Below are 18,161 nucleotides of genomic sequence, written 5' to 3' on the forward strand. Positions count from 1 at the left end.
AAGAATCTGGGCTTCTGTGCACCCATATTGAAGACAAACAAGCCCCCCAACCCCATTCTGGGTGGTGCCCCAGAAAAGACCTTTCCTCTCTGTGGCGGCTCACAGGACACACTACTCCACTCTGCAGGGGAGATAGCAAAGGCTGGGCCCCTACGTTCAGCTGAAATTTAATTTTGCTCATTGGCAACCAAGGAAATATGCTTTTGGAGTACTTCCTTTCTCTACTGCTACTTGAATGCCTCTTGTAACCTCCACATATAGCAAGTCAAATTTGAGGATACTGTTTGGGCAAAAAAACTAATGTTTTCCAGAAAGTGCACATTCATCTTATTTCTCTTCTAGAAAAGGGCATGATCTGGGATTATATGGATACTCTTTGTAAACTTGTCAGATTGGGCAAATAAACATATAGGACTTCCAGTTAAATGTGCAGATTTTACTAATTGCCAAAGGCAATTTTGAAATGCATTGAAAAAAAAGTTGAATCCAGGACATTGAAGGCATCTGAGCAAAGTCAACACGGGACACAGGCCCCAAACAACCAAACACAAGCCATGCCCTGCTATACAGTGGGCCTGGAAGCCCTAACTCCCCTGTGCTGTGTCAGGAGTTCTATGTCCTTTACCTCCCTACGTAGCATTTATGCTCATGCATCAGTTATGGCTTTTGACTTCCACCCTCCATTCTTGTAATTTTATTCGAAATTAACTATCAACCCCAATCAACAACCTTCTTTCTCTTGGTTTTCTGTTTTTACACACGGCCAACATACCAACTGGAAAATAAAAATTCTTATCACTAATTTTTGGATGTCTAAAGGTCCACACATGATCAATTTGGATTAATTTGTTTTTTAACTCATTAAACTATTTGACTTGATAGAATGAATAGAAAAATATGAAGAAACAGTCCACCAGGCATGCGTGAAGTTGGGGGGAGATTGGGAGCAACAAGAGAGAGTGTGAAGATAAAGTGAAATGGCTGAAGCTTTATTTCAGTCTCATGTTTCTCTTTCCATTAAGTATTTAGTGGAAAAACTTTGGTGAAAAGTTGGAGTTAAACCATCAATTTCTCTTAAGAGTCTAAGAAAACTGCCTCTTCTGGGAAGCCAGAACAGAATGGCAGTTTCTTGTAATATAAGCCTGAATAACCAAATTTCCCCCCACAAAGAACTTCTTTTTCACTGGTAACGTCCCTTCCATGACAGTGTAGTTGATCAACCACAAGCTCGCATTTCTTATGCTTTTCTCAATGTCTTCCCTACTCCAAAGACAAAGACTTTGTCCTTTCAAAAATAACAACAAAAACAGAGTTTACTGGCAAATACTAATACTTAAGAAGGGACTCCTTTATTCTTTAAAATCCCAGTTAAATTCAAATCATACCATTTCTGTGCAAATTCCAACTCTAGAGACCCCGATGCTACTCAGAAGACACACTCATTCTAAGTCTAATTTTCTTCAGAAAATTACCTATTGCTATCAACAGGCTGGAGAGTTGGCTGGCAAGTCATCCTGATTGAAGACAAAAGTTAAGTTCACAAAGAGTAAAACGTATACAATTCATCATGTGAAAATGAACACTAAGCTTTAGAATCTACCCATGGCCCTCCAGATCCCCAAGGGATTTGTCCTATAAAATTTGGATTCAGTCAAAGGCTACATTCATGGATCCAGAAGACCACATGTTTTTGACCTTCCAGTGTAAATATTTCCAGGGGAAGGAAATTAATTTGTATCTTGGACCTATCCAGAGTCAAATAATCAGAAGCTGGATTTTGAGTGCACGTAACAGAACTTGGAAATAAAGATTTGAAATGATTGTACCTTCATAAAAGAAAAAGTACATCATGTAAAGCTATGATCAAATAACCTCCATCCAAAATTAGTTTTTTCAAAATTTAATAGGTGAAGAGAAGCTAGCCAAGATTGAGAAAATGAGACGTCATCGCACCGTGTGTTCCACTGTCTGAGACGCCGACAGATAATGAGAACGTGCTGAACCAAGCCCTAAAATCAAAGATCTAAAGCTCCCCCTCCCCCGCCGCCTTTCCTTTTTTCTTCTCCCTCCAGATTCTGCAAGTGTACAGAGGATCCAATAAGGGATAAAGAATCCTACTGAAGTATATGGAAGGGCCACATTTTTTCCATACTACAGTAGAAATGCCACTTTTAAAACATATTTGGTAATATTAAAATCACAGTTAATTAAAATCAGAAATTGAATTCAAATAAAAATCAATCAAACTGGTTATTTAAATTTGTCTAAATGTCTGGTTCACGAGTTTGGGACACTTTTCACCTTTAGCCAGTTGTTTTAGATTTCTAGAGACTCTTTTCTGGGTTGTGATTTCCCTGGTGGTAAAAAGGGAACCAGCATGTGCTTCTCAATTGAAACCCGAAGTCACTTTCAAGAACAATGAGTGAATCTTTGCTGGGCTAACTGGTACCCTGGGCTGCAGGTGTCATGTTAGTACCACGGATTCAATTACTGAAATAAGACTCTGCCTACAGATTACACTGATCTGCTGCTGTTGACCCTGTGGCTTCTCAAATGGAGCGCAACATTTTTGAATAGTCTCATGGAGAAGGCCTAAGGCATCAGAAATGTTTCAAAATTCAAAAGCCTTTTTGTGGTCAAGCATACTTCATTAGCTTCATTAGCATTCCTTCATGGAAATATTGAGCATGAATCTGTTTCAACCAAACGATCGACCAGATATAGCCAAATAAGTTTACTACCTGAATTCCTTTTTAGCATACTAACATGAGGGTGTTTTATACAAAGTAATAACGGTTAAGTGTACCTGGAAAATGGTAAGTTTAAAATCAGATGTAACTTCAAGGCTATTTATTATGTTATAATATGATTTATTGACTAGTATGTGTACTAGTTGTTAAGACACTCTGCATAGTTGTTTTGTGTGTAATACAAAAGATCAGATAATCAAAACTCCCAAATTTACTAAAACTAATATGCTAAGTAAACATACAAAGACATTCTGAATCTTATGCTACATCATGTACCGTATGCAATATAAAGGACCAAGATTTCTAATCTGGATCACATTCAAATTGGCACTGATGCGAATCCTATGAAAAGAGTTAATAGTGCAGCAGAAAAGCTGTAAACATGCCAGGGGCATCATTTTCCTGTTGATAATACCACAATATACAAATTAAAAAAAAACTCTAATGACTAAAAGCATTCATAGCTAGCTATACTAGTATGTAATATATTTTAAAAAATGGATATCTAAAGCAACCTGCCACAAAGTTATCAACAGAAAAAAGAAAAAAGCAAACCTCCCGAATAACTAGAGGCAAACCCTTCCCTCTGTGCGTGGAGTGAGATGGTTTGTTAAACTTTTACAAACATGATCCCCATTATGTTTACTTTCGTCTGATGTAAATTAGTTCAGTTCCAGGACAGAGGTTTTATCCATTAAGTGTTTAATGGAAGGACATTTGCAAATGTCGTCACATCAGGATGTGGACTGATTTGCTGTCATCTATATCATCCCTTCACCAATAATCCGAATTCTGTTCTTCATTTTCTGTTAGTCTCAATGTTCATATTTTTACAGAAACAATAAACATAAGCATATTTGGGGGGACTTGCTCTCATAGTCACAAAGGTCTTTCATTGATGACTCCCACAATTGTGCTTGAAGAGCCAGCACATGTGGACAAGTAAGTGTGCAAGTGTGTACGTGTGTATGCGTGTGCGTGTGGGCTCACATGTATGTGTGCATCTGTGTGCAGGGCCTGCACATTCACGGTCACCTACAGCTTCAGTGGGGACCCAAATCTGTTGTGGTCTGAATGAAATGAGAAGTCACCTTTGGGATGTCTTACCAATCCCAGACAGTTTATTTGCCGCCCCAAAGAAATGTAGGATACCAGGCCTCTTAATTTTGCCCGAGGCAAAGTGTTATCTCTTCAGATGAGCTTTATTTAGTAGTGAGGGTATTCTTTTAAATGTCATGAGATTGTCAGATTTTGTTCAAGTATCCTAGAGTCTGTTTGTGCCCCATTGATCTTATACACTTCAACATCTGAGAAACTTCTCGTATTGTCAAGAACTCTCAAGAGTTTAATTTTGGCCCTGGATGTCCGTGGCGACCTATGCAGGTCCTTTGTGGGTGAGGCATTTTAAAAAATAAGGAATAAACTGGCTGCAAGGAATACTGGACCATAGTGACTGAAGAGAGAGAGACAGACGTGGATGTGATGTGGGCATGGGACCCACACGAGTCTCTTTTCCACACAGCTTCAGAAATTGACTTTCAGAATATTGTCCAGAGCACAGCTTTCCTTTGCACACAGATCATGTGGGAGTCTCGTTAAGAGACAGACTCTGAAGGGGCCTGGGAATTTATGTTGCTAATATCCTCCTAGAAGGTACTGATGCTGCCAGTCTGTGGGGCACATTGTGAAAAGAAAGAGACGAGTGCATTCCCACAAAAACCTTAGAGGGAACAATCCCACCAGCTGCATTTGCATATGTTTCTACAACTGTTAATGACCCATCTCAGCAATTTCATTTCGTACAATTCAGTCCACTAAAGAAATGCACAAATGGAATGACTTTGTTTTATTAGTAATACCCTGTTTCTTTTTAGGTATAATCAGAGAGCCATCATTATATATAAAATTTTCCCTGCTTGGACAGAGAGAGTATGTTTTTAAACAATGATATAAGTTGATGCCGAACCACATTTCAATCAACCACATTGATTAAATAAATACCTTATATTATTTCTCATGTACTTGTCCAGAAATGCATTTACTTTCCATATCAACCTTGCTAAATGTCTGTTTATCCAACAGGACATTATTCCAACTGCCTTATACCAAGTTCTTTGAAATGTAGCCCCATTTTAGAAAAGTTGAGTTTTGAGATGAAGCCCTTGCAAAGAACTCTCTCAAACATGGAAATGCTTGTTTAGACACCAGATCAAAGGAAGAGATGGTTTTTGTGTGTCCGTCCAGTTTTTCAGAGTGTGTCTACACATTTTCATTTTCACAGCAACCTTTGTGTTGGGAGGGAGTTCTGATGTGGAAATGGCATGTAGACGTAAACTGTGACGACACCTGTGGTCAGACGTTGCTCTGTTGTAACAAAAGTGTCCTCAACTCTCTGTCCCTCTGGTCCTCCTGCCTGTACTTCTCCTCAAGTTTCTGCTTCTCAGAATCTGCACAGTAAAAGGTACAATCTGGGCTCTTCCGGATCTGCTCAAACTGACTGAAATCAGCAACGTACTTTCCATTTTTGGAGAGAGAAACCACAGGCACAAACTCGAAACCCCAGTAGATCTCCTCTGGGACATAAGATGTCCGGCTCTGGCAGACAGCGCTGGTGGACTCCACAGTGGCATTGAGGAGAACCACGAGTTCAAACTCCTTCTCCTTTAGGTTCTGGGGTGTGAGGTCTCTCAGGGGGCTGGTCTCATCCAGCACATGGTAGAACGTCATGGGCAGAATGAGGAAGGGGCTCTCCGAGGATGAGTCCACGTGGAATTTGACGGTGGCCTGGTTGAGCAGGATCCTCTCCCCCTCCTTGGTGATGTGGGTCTGCAGGAGCTTTCCAGACAGCTGGCATTGGATCAGGAGGCTCTTCCTCATGTTGGCCACCTGGATCACCAGGCACAGCTTCCCATTCTGCTTGGTGATGACCGCACAGTGGCTGAACTTGATGGTCTCGGCCCGTTTCTTGGGTCTCGCAATTTTGGCCAAAAAAGTGCCCGTGATGAAGATCTCGATCAAGGTGGTGATGACCAGTTGAGCAACCAAGAGGAAGATGGCATGAGGGCACTCCTCGGTGATGGAGCGGACGCCGTAGCCGATGGTGGTCTGGGACTCCAGGGAGAAGAGAAATGCCCCCGTGAGAGAGTCCACTTTCATGATGCAGGGGGTGTGGTTTGAGATAGGCTCACTGGGCTCTAAGTCCCCGTGAATGAATGCGATGGCATAGTAGATGACTCCAAAAAGGAACCAGGTCATGACGAACGTGGCGGCAAACAGGGTGAGTTTGTACCGCCACTTCATGTCGATGACAGTGGTCCACAGGTCCTGCAGGTAGAGCAGGTAGATGCCATCCACCTTGTCGATCCGCACATTGCTGTGCCCACTCTTGGACATGACTCGGGGTCTGGTGGACTTGAGTCCAGCCCCTGCAGCCGTGTGCTTCACCAGGGGGGCACTGGACATGCTGACATGGATGGGATCCATCAAAAGCCTCAGGGTCACCTAAAGAAATGTTGAAGACAGACATTTCATTATGGTCACATGTGGAGAAACTTCTGGAAAATAGAATAGTCCTGGGAAGTATGAATCTATACGGAGGTATGCAAGAAGGAAGAATTCTGAAGGCAAGATTAATGACTTTGTGCTTCGGGGCTGGTAGGACAGAGTGAAGGACACAGCCTCTGGGGAAAGGCCAACCAGCACTCAAGGCTGACTACAGGTTGCTGGCTCTGTGATGGAATCACCATCTAACCTCTCTGGGTCCCTCCTATTTGAAATGGTGCTAAGCCTCCTCCTCGTGGTCTCTGTGATAATTAAATGAGACAGAGCGCCAAAGCAGAGTCTCACATTCCAAAAACTGATGCTATGCTTCTTTTTGTGATAATAGCTCTTACAGATCTATCCCACAGAGTAACATGAACATTTATTTATACTCAGCTATCATAAATCCCAATATAGGAAATAAAAACATTATTTCACTGAGCATAGATCAATACTGATGTAACTAAAATCTACCATCCATAAGGTAATTTTTGATAGAGCAATGGAAACTACTATAATATAAAATTTAAAATCTCAGCTAGCAGTAATACAATTTTTTGAAACCTACTTTTTGTATGACATTCTTTGTAATACCACTTAATCACACTCCAACCCCTTGAATAATTTAGAACCTATGACCTCTCCTAATTTTTGGAGACATAGGAAAATAACTCAATTATCAAACAACCATATGTTTGATAAGTATGTTGCTAAACATACTTATAGCAAGTAATTAAGCTTTATTAATGGCTCCATCGATAAGCTAGTTATTCCCAGACAAGTGCTACCAATGTCATTTTAGGTATGACATTTAGCTATGGCACAACAGTTCTGCTTTATTCTTTAGAACTGAGTAGAAGCTGCATGAGAAATCATTTTAAAGAACAAATGGAAAAGTCAGTAAGTGGAGGCATCTAACATTGTAACAGAAAAGACCTACCAAGAGGCAGTTGGGGGTTCCCACGCTCAGCCCAGGGGATGCTCTGCCTGCGTCAACAGCCAGGAGCAAGCTGACCATGAAGCTGGCCCACATCTTATAGTACTGTCTGGTGACTCAAATCAATTACCCCCACATTCCTCGAAAAAGATAAAGTGAGTGATTACAAGGCAACTCTACCTGACTGGCATTCCCCCCCATCTCATTACTATTTTAAGAACAAAACAAAATTCCCCCCTTTTAAGAAGGGGTTTATGATTCATGTAATACTCTTTTCTGTTAGAGCAGTATTATCTCAATAGAAGTTTTGAAAGTAATCCTCTGGGCAAATTCCTTCAGGGAAATGGAAATTGTATCCATCAGAGGCGAATACTTCTTCAGGACCCAGTGAGTGTGTTGGGCACTTAAATTTCCTGTGACGTTGGTTAAGAGTGTGTCTCCTTAGACAAGGGACCACGAGGAGGAAAAAAAAGAGTCTGCCATTTATGAAATGCCCCCCTGAAATGACGATTTCTTTTTCTTAGAAAGGAAAGTCATTGTTTCATTTTTGTTTCAAAGAAGAGCCATAAGTTATTCAGAATTGTTTACCTTGAAGCCAATTCCATGTTCCCTGGAAACACTTTAGAAGAAAAGTACAGGGCACATTGATGAATGTGGCTCTATCATACCCTCGGTAACACTTCTCAGGATAAGGAAGAGGGAAATAAGTGCAGCAAAGGTTTGGAAAGGAAGTGCTGGCATGGCCCAAACAGAGACAGGCAGCATGGGCCCCGCCAGACACAAGTGCAGCCCTGTGCAAGTAAGTGCACGCACTCCTGTTTTTTAAAGAAAGTGCCGGGGAAACTGCATGCCATTCAATCCACTGAAATAAAAACAGAGGCTTAAGTTTTCCAGTGAGTGAGACACGAGTGTCCTGCGGGCACAAGGAAAGCGCCAAGCTCAGCCCTTCACCAGATTCTGGAAACCTTGGCTCTGTTTTTATGGAGGAGGTGCCATGAAGTTTCTGTTTTAACCTCTTTTTCAAAGTGGCAGCAGGCCAGGCTTCGGATGAGCTGGATTTTTTTCCTGTTTCTGCTGAGGGCTTTCTGGCTGCAGGCCTGTGTGTCTAGTGTGGGAGTTCATGGCATTGACACCCTCTTGTTGGGGTAAGTGCCTCCTAACAGGGTGTGGGGGCATAAACCAGGGAGTGACACCTAGAGCCACTGGGTGTGCTGGGCACAGCGTCTCTCTGTGGGAAAGAGAGCAGCTGCAGTCATCCGTCAAAGGTGCCACAGTCCTCTCTGTCCTCCGCCCTCCCTGTCCTGCCCAGTGCCCTCAGAACAGTCTACCAACTGGTCACTCACTTGGCAGGTCAGCAGGTGTCTTCTTCAAGGCAGGTAGAAACGTTTTCGCTCCCCTTCACCCACCTGGCTACCATGGGACTCTGCTACTGCCTGAAAGAAAGAGGGACACGTGGTATTCACAGGTGGTTACTAAGAGCACCCCAGCAAAAAAGGCCACTAACCACTCGCTAAAAGGCCATGGCTGTGGCATTTACCTCCCAATCCCTGGTAATCTGGCACAGTGCACAGAATAGAGTGAAGGCTCAAGGAATGTTTTAAGAATGAAACTGAATCCCAGCCAAAGCCTTCACTGTAGCATTCCCAGCCCCTGGAGGGAGCTCAGTAGTCAAACACCCTGGAATGACAGGGTTAACACACTGTCACCGAGGCCAGCTATGAACTGACCAGCACACAGGGAGGCCGGAAAGGGAAGTGCAGAGGAAGTAAACAGTAAGTGCTGGAAGGGAAGAGTCTAGAATATTTTTACCGCCTGTGGAAATGCATTACTACTGTTGAGTCATAGAATGTTAGAGTGGAAAAGATTGTCAGAACTGTCTGACTGGACACACACTTTGCAAAGGAGGGTGCTGAAACCTGGGAGCCTGAGGGCTAGCTCTTGTCTCGCAGCTGGGTCTGGGGAGAGAGCATGAGATCCAAGGTCTTTGCAAGGTAGACCAGTGTTCTTGTCTGTATATCACAAAATCCCCACCCGAGATCTTCACAGTTTCGTGTAATCTGTTCTACATTCAAGAGAGTCTTTTGCATCCTTTTTTTCCTGAATGCTTCTTCCTAAGTATCCTGATCTATTTATCTGTTATCTATCATCTATTATCTGTCATCATCCACCTCCCTATCTACCTGTCCCCACACGTTGCTGGCACTCACACACACAGGTTCACATACACTTCATGATTCTTTCCTGTCCCGCCAGATATTTACAATGGGTGCTTTTCACAGGAAAAGTTTCCCACTTATCAACCTGCACAGCCTCTCGTAGGCTGGGCCCACCCTGTGCGGTCACAGTACATTTGGCAAATGACATCTTTGTCATTGCTCTTATCAAGACCCAGTATCTTTGCATCCATCAATCTTACCCATAGGCTTTATTGTTTACACTTCATCATATGCTCTTAATTCACAGTATTTTATTCCTCAGCAGACTTCTCTTGTGAAATCTATTCATTATTGATACGTATGCATTTCATAGAATCATGCACCGTGTTAAGTTTCTTTCCCTTAATGATTCTGCAATCCGTCTGGCTTACCTTCTAAGATGTTAAGGGACAACAACAGTTTCCCAAACGTTAAGAATGGGAAGAAAAATAGAAGAATGTTTTCTCTTAATTTGTACGCTCTTAATCCCCCAGAAAAGCAATATTCCACACTATGTTAACAGTTTTATTTAGTCTCCTGAAATAGTGTTTGTTTCTGCAGTTTTTGTTATATCGTTCCAGCTTGTGGGTGGGATTGTAATTCTTAGAATGATGATCTCTTTATTGAAGTGAAATTCTTGAAAGTATTGAACGCAGAGCTCAATATTACCCTCTCCTCCTACAAGCCAGTAAAAGAGCATGATGTGGAGTCACTGCGCTTATGCTGTGTCACATTTGTGCTCTGGAGATAAAGGAAAAAAAAAAGACAAACACATTTTGAAATAAAACTAAATAGTAGGCACATGGGACAAGGTATTTAGCTGTATAAACCACACTTCCAGTGTTGGAGACCAAATAATGAAAATGAGGAAAACAGGAAGGGAGCTCTCATTGCCATCTACAGAGAAGAAAACAATTCTATCCAAGAAAGAAGGTGTTATAAGGATGGGCCATCAAAGAAACAAGCCACACGGAGCTGGAACGAGCTGTCCCGTCAGAGAGAAATCGACCCGGAAACGGCCAGATAGTTATCGGATCAGTAAGAAGAAACATGTGAGTAAATAATGAGTAAGAATGGTGTCAAGATTGAGCCAGCAGGGTCCATAGTGGGGAAGAAGCTGCAGATAACTAGTGACAGTATCAATAACAAAATAACATGAGGTTTAGATAAGCAAAATAGTAATAAAGGCTCAGGTCAATAGTAACAACAACCATCACAAGTAGACAGCGCTTACACCGCCACATGCCGGCCACTCTGCTAACTGCTCTCCACCAGTGAGCTTCATGGACCTTCCCAACCCTGAGAGGGGAGCATCACCCTTGGCATGTGGCGCCCTCGCCCCACCAGGCTTCTGTGCTCCCGCTCAACCACCTCGGAATCACCTGCAAGGCTTGGGGTTTCTGATTTAGTAGGTTTGGGTGAGACCCAGAGCTTAAATGTCTAACAGGTTCCCAGGGGACGCTAGTGCTGTCACCTCAGGAACACACATGGGATGGCACCCTCTGACATATGCTTTCCCCCTTGATAAAGCCCCTGTGACCTCACTGTCTCTTAGCATTCTCCACTAACGCCATTTCACACAGGCCCTCGACCACCTGCTCCCTCACTCTCAGGCTTGTATGGGTCCACTGTCCTTACAGGTGAAGGCCAGCTACCCAGGGCCCCAGGCCATGAATTTCTTAAAGCAGAACAGTGTGGAGAATCTGACCAAAATTATAACATATACACAAGTGTTACATAAATATGCTATGTTGTGGGAAATACAAATATTATACACATGTAGAAAATTAATGTTAAATATATAAATGTGATACATTATTTAAGTATAACATAAATCATTCTAGTAAAAATATTTGCTAAAATTAAGTACAGAGAAATCTTTAATTCCCATCTAGAATTTTCAATGATCCCGTTCATTAGCCAACTCGTGTTTACACAATACCAATTTCCTCTATGTACCCAAACTGAGACCTTCTAGCTGTCGGGTAAATGCTTTGTTTAGGACAATAAATTCAGCTTAAGAGGGATTATTTTTTGCAGTTTTTGGCTGGGGCTGGGTTTGAACCTGCCACCTCCGGCATATAGGGCCCTGAGCCCTACCCTTTGAGCCCCAGGCGCCACCTGAATTTTTTTTTTTTCTTCTAGTAAGGACAATACAGAATTTATAAAAACTAAGCACTGTGTTGGGGCGCATTTTGAAGGTTTTTAATCTTCCTGACCTTCTGTGTCCCGTGGTCTGCCAACAAAGTAGAGGCACCCACAGAAAAATAATTATCACTTACAAAAAAATGGGGAGGCGAAATCTCCCCAAAATCAGAGTTGCTCCATTAAACCTCCACAGATCTCAGCTCACATCTCTAAACATGAAGCACAGAAGAATGAAAATAATCTGAATCAAATCACAACTTTGGATTTCCACACTAAAATTAGAACGCAGGGATCTGGCTTTTAAGCTCTGACGAAACATCGCTTCCTATTTGTAAGAAAAGTTGCTTAAAAAGCTTTCTTGCATGTCAAGTGTTTCTGACAAACTGATTTTTCAAAGATCTCTCTCTCCATGTTCACAAATTCAAAATACCTGTATTAAATTTCACTTGAAGTATACACAGGCTTAAACATTAAGTAGAAAAAAATGCTTCACAAGAATCTTCTTGGGGTTCACTGAACTCAACAGGTTTAAAAACAATTTAAAATAAAACCAGCGAGGCTTAGCTCTGCTCCTTTGGATCCTGTGACTCTGGCCACACAAACACATGTACTGAGACCTTTGGCGTTGGCCTCGTGCCATATCCTTCCCTGCTCTTGAGAGCAGCCTGGGACTTGCCACACAGGCTGGTCTGACTGTTCTGAAGTACTTCTCTGCCGGACAAGGGCATGGATGGCTCTGCCCAGGTGGCTTTACAAGGTGTGTGTTCATCATAAAAGAGCAAAGTAGCCAAGGGTAATGCGCAGCAGATTCCCAAGGGCAATGCTTAATATCCTGGGGAAATAGGAAGGATCCTTCGGCAGGATCACTCTTTCCCTCAGACCACCAAGAACTGAGGCTGGCTTCAAAAAGAGGATAGCTCCTTGGAGGCTGTGAAATTTCATACGGTTCTCCATGAGAATCACAAGGATTTGGGGGGAAGTGCGAATCCAGATTATTGCACATTTGCAATAGGGTTTCCTCCATCTCAGTAATCTACGTTTTAGAGGTATGAACTTGGAACCTTACTGGCAGAGCTGTGGCAGATTTGGCGTCTGTGGTTGTTTGTACGTTGCTCGTACTTGTTCAGTGCACGGCTGAGCTGGGCCCATCCACAGAGGAGCCTTCCCGGCTGCCTGTGGGGCCATGTGCTGCTTGCTCCCTCGGGCCAGGTGTGGCCACGTGGCTGTGGCTTGCTTTGGTTGATGCAGTGTGAGCAGCAGTGACTCACGCCACGCCTGACCAGAAATGCTGGCCTCCTGGCACAGGTCTGCCCCTGCACTCAGATGGGCCTCAGGTGCAGCTGTCCCTTCTTCTGGTGAGTAGGAGGAGGGAAACTCGGAGCTGAGCTCCAAGTGAACTATACCTGACTGGTAAGACAGGTGAGAAAAACTTCTCATTCCCACAAGCCACACAGTTCCAGGAGTTGTTTCTTCAGGAGGAAAATCTTAGTGAAAACCTGCCCACAGAGACACCCTTACTACATATCCTTGATCTTGGGGTTATACGCCTGACCTAAACAGTACTGCATTTAGAAAATGAGTCTGAAAATATTCCTAATCTAAACTCCAATGTTGGTATACAGGACTAAATACTAAATAGGGAAAGGGTCCAAATCTAACAAGATTCTAATAGGAAAACTGATTTGTCTGGTCTTGAAGGACAACGTAGCCTTCAATTCTTCTTATCAAATTACTTCTAAGTTAGTATTTAAATTTATGATGGCAAGATAAGTTTTCAGGGAAAGTTATAAGGGCATCATATCCTACCATTCCAATACTTTGTGGAGCAAGAAGGCCCCTGGTTTTAGGACGTGGCAGCCTTGTGACCTGTCATCACACAGACCCACGGGGCTGTCCCGGGGGCCATTACCATGATGTCATTGATGGAATATGACATTGAGAAGGGCCAGCTTAAAAGGGGCCAGGCATTTTCCAGAGCAATTGCAGATGCTATTTGATTGAAGCCTTATCTTTACCACGTGAGGAAAGTGTTTCTTCTATTTTCTAAATGAGGAAACTAAGCATAGAGAGATTAAATTATTTACATATGTTCAAAAAGTTACCAAAGGGGCACCTCATTAGCAAACCAGATATGTCTGCTTTCCTGGCTGCCGCTCCCTAACCACATCATCTAAATCAGTGCACGAAGGGCGCCTCTTCTGGTGGTGCGCTGTGATGGGGCTTCAATTCAGTTCCCACACCCTATGTGTTAGCATCCGATCTGGAATAAAGGGCTGTAGGGGGTTCATTGCTTATCCGATGCAATGCTTCATAGATACTGCTGTTAATTGTCATATTCCAGACCTAAGAACTGCGATACGACACAGGTATGTTGGGTACACAGTCCCCGCTGCTGCTCTGCTCTAACACTGGGTCTCTAGCTTCACTGAGCCTGGGGATCATGGGGGGGCTCGATGACAACCACGGTGGCAGGGTCCCACCCAGAGTCTCTGATTCGGCAGGCCTGGCGGGGTCTGCAGTTCTAATAAGTTCCCAGATGCTGCTGCTGCTGCTAGATCTGGGACTACACTTTGAAAACCATGACCTACACTCTTCACCACTTAGTGAGGTGTATAGAATACGGAGAAAATGAACAAGTGAAGACATTAGGTTGTCTAGAATTCATCCCCACGACTTTCAGACACTGGCATAAAAGGAGGAGAAAGTGCACGGGGCTAAACATACAAGTTCTCTAGCTGCCAGGTAGAGTTTCCAGCTAGTCAGGAAGAGTTTTCTGGGGCATAAAAGTTCAGGTGTATTGTCTTAATTGCTGGGGGAAAAGAAAGCGATTGATTGAAAATTACTCCTGAGTTTCTTCCTTGGATGATGGGGTTGTCTTGGAGTAGCTTTCAGCATTGCACTAGCTGAGAGCACGGAGGCTGGTGGGAGCGCCCAAGTCCAGGGCCTGGAGGGCATAGGCTGGGGGACCTGAGGATCACTTGTTTTGAGATTCACACTATGCACTTGTAATTACCAGTTCTGAAAAGTCTTACAGTTAAGAAACCTGCTTAACAACATAAATCTATGGATGCGTGTTTGTCCTTTCTCTGACATTTGCTAACACTTTGAGAAGCGCTGATTTGGTCTAAACTGTACACTTTATTTCTGGGGGAGAAAGGATTGAAAAGTTGGGTGACTTATTCAAGGTGACTGAGCCAGTAACAAGCTGAGAACCAGAAACACGTTTTGTGATACTTAGTCCACTTTGTGGGCAGGGATCTCTCTTTGCTGTTGTGGCTTATCCTGGCATGAGCTATCCATCTCACAGGACACTGGGGACAGGGCAGACGGGACGGTGTGACCACCCCCTACCCACCCAACTGCATCCGCAGCACCATCAGAAATGCACACTCACAGCTGAGCTACCACGCCAGAATTTCTGGGGGTGCTTCTCAAGAACTTGTCTTAAAAAACAAAACGAACAACAAAACGCCCCTCAATTTTTTTGCGATACAGCAAAAGGTTATGTAGCCAGTGACAGCCTGGTGAATCAGAAAGGGCTTTCTTTTGCCCTATTACACATTGAAAAAGCAACCACTACTCCTTCACAGAAAAACCCCACTTTTGCATTGCATGTGGGCATCTAATGATCCAATTTGCCTCTGTGGTCAAATATGTAGCCTTTTTCCTATGTTTTCATTCCATTATTATTGTTTCAAATTCCAGAAGTACTAAAAAAATCCTTTTCCATCTCTAAATGTGGTTTGCATAGTTATACCCTTTATTCCTCAATGCAGATTCTTTATACTTTTTTTTTTTTTTTCCATCCCATAGAACACCAGCCTTTCTATACTCGGCAAAGACAAGTTTAAACAGATACTGGGTTCAACAGGAGACTCATTTTCCATTTTCCATGGCAAGGACTCTGAGCACTGGAATAAGTCAAAGGTATCATTTGCTGAATATTTTGGTAAAGCCAGTTTAATTTCAGGCCCTTTATTTGTGAGAGAGCTGGCTAACCCAAATAAAACATTATACATCTGTCTGTTGTTACGAGTGACCAACTTCAGCTGAACATTATTATTTAATAACAGCTAACTTTCCTATAGCGTAAGAACGCACAGCAGCTGAGAGCAAATGGAAATTTCCTTTGGTTTACCACCCTTGATCTCGCCCCGCTCCAACACGTGAAGAACTCGGGTAATAAGCATATTCTCCCCTCTAATCACAGCAGGGCTTGGACGTGCATTGTTGTGAGATGACTGATGAAACAGGAAAGTTTATGTCTGGAGGTGGCGGGGGCAGCGTGGGGGAGGTGGATTATACGGCAGTAGCCTCCCTGATGCACTGCCCCCAATTTTCTCTTCAGGAAAGAGATTTCTTCATCTAGCTCATAGAGTCTCATTATTCTTGTCTAGATTTGTTCACATTTAACACAAAGGAGACGGTGGCTCAAAACAGAATGATTTGGTTAAGGAAAAGGAAAGACTCGGCTCTGTCTGTCACCCGACAAAGTCACAATGGAAGGTATCTGACTTTTTGCAGACAGAACTTGCAGAGAAACAAGTATTTTCTTTCATGAAACTCAAACTGGGCATAGTTGAAGTATTTAAAGGGGAAAAAACAAGTAGGAAGCAAAGAAGGATGTTTATTTTCATTAATTCCTATCTCTGTATGACTTTGAAAAGTTACTTGGGAATTATGATGCATCATTGTATAATCTGCAACATTTCAAATTGATTTTTCCCTCTAAAGAAATCTCTGTCTTACTAGGACACGGAGTTGATCACCTTTTAGGACTGGTATTTATCTCTTTGCCTCACAATCATGGTATTTTTGACCGTGAGGAAAGCGTAGTGATGTAGAAAGCACATTATACACACAGGTGCCAATTTCAGGCTGGCTTGATTTTCTGGCTTCCCTGTTGACTAATTTTTCTTTGGTTTAAAATAAATTTGGAATCATTGGTTTCTACAGCTCAGTGGTGAGTGGATTGTGGTGTGATTCCCCTGCACGTGGGGGTGGAATTCTTCTCTTTGTTGATATTCATACTTGTTATTATCATGATTGGAATCTCAGCCCAGACAATGGAAATTACGACTTTTGCTTAGTTTGGAACCAACTTAACAACGGGACAAGTGTCAAAAAGTTTCAAAATCCAGTTTCACTGTCAGTCTAAACTTTGAGCACATTTCTCTGATACAGAAACTGGATCTACAGGATCTCAGGAGAGCACAGTTAATACCAAAATTCTTGGATTGTGGTCAAATTACTCTAAGGACAGGTAATAGTTTTGCGTTCTTTGCTTGTTCCCAAGTTGAAAACACAGATGCTTGAGATCTTTGAGCAATAAAAAGAAAGTTCAGACTTCAAAATACATTCACATTCAATCAAAACCCAAGACCTTTGGCAGTTCACTAATCTCCATCACTAAACAGTGTAAGAAAATACTTTCTAACCATCTGTTGTTAATTAGCTGGAGGGCCATTGGCCCAATTTTTGTGTTTTGTAGAGTCTCCAGTTAAGTACAAGATTCCCAGTTAAATCTGAATTTCAGACGATTATCAAATATATTTAGTGTAAGTATGTCCCACGCAATATTTGACATAGGCTTATACTTAAAGTATTTATTGTTTATCTGAAATTCATAAATAGGTATGTCCAATCATTTAGCTGTATCTATATAGCACATTTTTACTTGCTAAAAATCTGTCATCCCTGGGGAAGAGCAAATATGCATACACAAAAGTAGTTCAGAAGGCCAGAAACCTTACGGACAAGGTCCAAGGTAAAGGTACCGTTCTTAAAAGAAAAGCAACTCAGATTTTCCAAGTACTGGGAACGCTGAAAGCAAATGTAATCATCGTGGGGTGGGGGTTTATCAGAGATATCAGACAGTCCAAGGAGCTAGTCTCATCTTTAAAATTTTAACTCAGAGTTTCTTAAAAATTTTTTCTTATGGTCCTTTGTACTGAGACATATGACTACTTTCTCAGAATAAAGTGCTTAAATAGATAAAATAATATAGAAGACATACTCAAATGCACTAACTCATTGAAAAAAAATGTACTTGTTTTTCGAACATAAATAAAAGCTTACATTTTGAAGGAGTGGTGAACAGAAATGCTTATTTCAAGATCTCTGAAGACTGTCATGAGACAGACATTCAAAGGTCTGTGATTCCTACCCACTATGACAAAGTCACACTTGCAGTTAGTATAACTATTCAAAGGTCTGTGATTCCTACCCACTAGGACAAGGTCACACTTGCAGTTAGTATAACTATTCAAAGGTCTGTGATTCCTACCCACTAGGACAAAGTCACACGTGCAGTTAGTATAACTATTCAAAGGTCTGTGATTCCTACCCACTATGACAGAGTCACACTTGCAGTTAGTATAACTATTCAAAGGTCTGTGATTCCTACCCACTAGGACAGAGTCACACGTGCAGTTAGTATAACTATTCAAAGCTCTGTGATTCCTACCCACTAGGACAAAGTCACACGTGCAGTTAGTATAACTATTCAAAGGTCTGTGATTCCTACCCACTATGACAGAGTCACACTTGCAGTTAGTATAACTATTCAAAGGTCTGTGATTCCTACCCACT

At 42.3% G+C, this 18,161-nt stretch overlaps 1 protein-coding gene across 12 annotated transcripts in view; it reads right to left on the reverse strand.

The window, feature by feature from the left end:
- Positions 1-4,581: 4,581 nt before the first annotated feature.
- KCNJ15 (potassium inwardly rectifying channel subfamily J member 15) overlaps positions 4,582-18,161 on the reverse strand; it is a 45,345-nt gene continuing 31,765 nt past the window's right edge. For 10 of the 12 annotated variants that reach the window (XM_053565614.1, XM_053565610.1, XM_053565616.1 and 7 more), the window contains exons 2-3: positions 8,571-8,660; positions 4,582-6,251 (exon numbers count right to left, since the gene is read on the reverse strand). In XM_053565614.1, coding sequence (XP_053421589.1) covers positions 5,103-6,233 — 1,131 coding nt within the window. In that variant the 5' untranslated portion in view covers positions 6,234-6,251; positions 8,571-8,660 and the 3' untranslated portion in view covers positions 4,582-5,102. Of the gene's footprint in view, positions 6,252-8,570; positions 8,661-8,764; positions 10,104-12,636; positions 13,174-18,161 lie in introns of those variants that run through there. The other 2 variants (XM_053565611.1, XM_053565619.1) reach the window with 2 other exon arrangements.

The sequence above is a fragment of the Nycticebus coucang genome, chromosome 16 (genome assembly GCF_027406575.1).
Source record: "Nycticebus coucang isolate mNycCou1 chromosome 16, mNycCou1.pri, whole genome shotgun sequence".
Taxonomy (NCBI): Eukaryota; Metazoa; Chordata; class Mammalia; order Primates; family Lorisidae; genus Nycticebus; species Nycticebus coucang.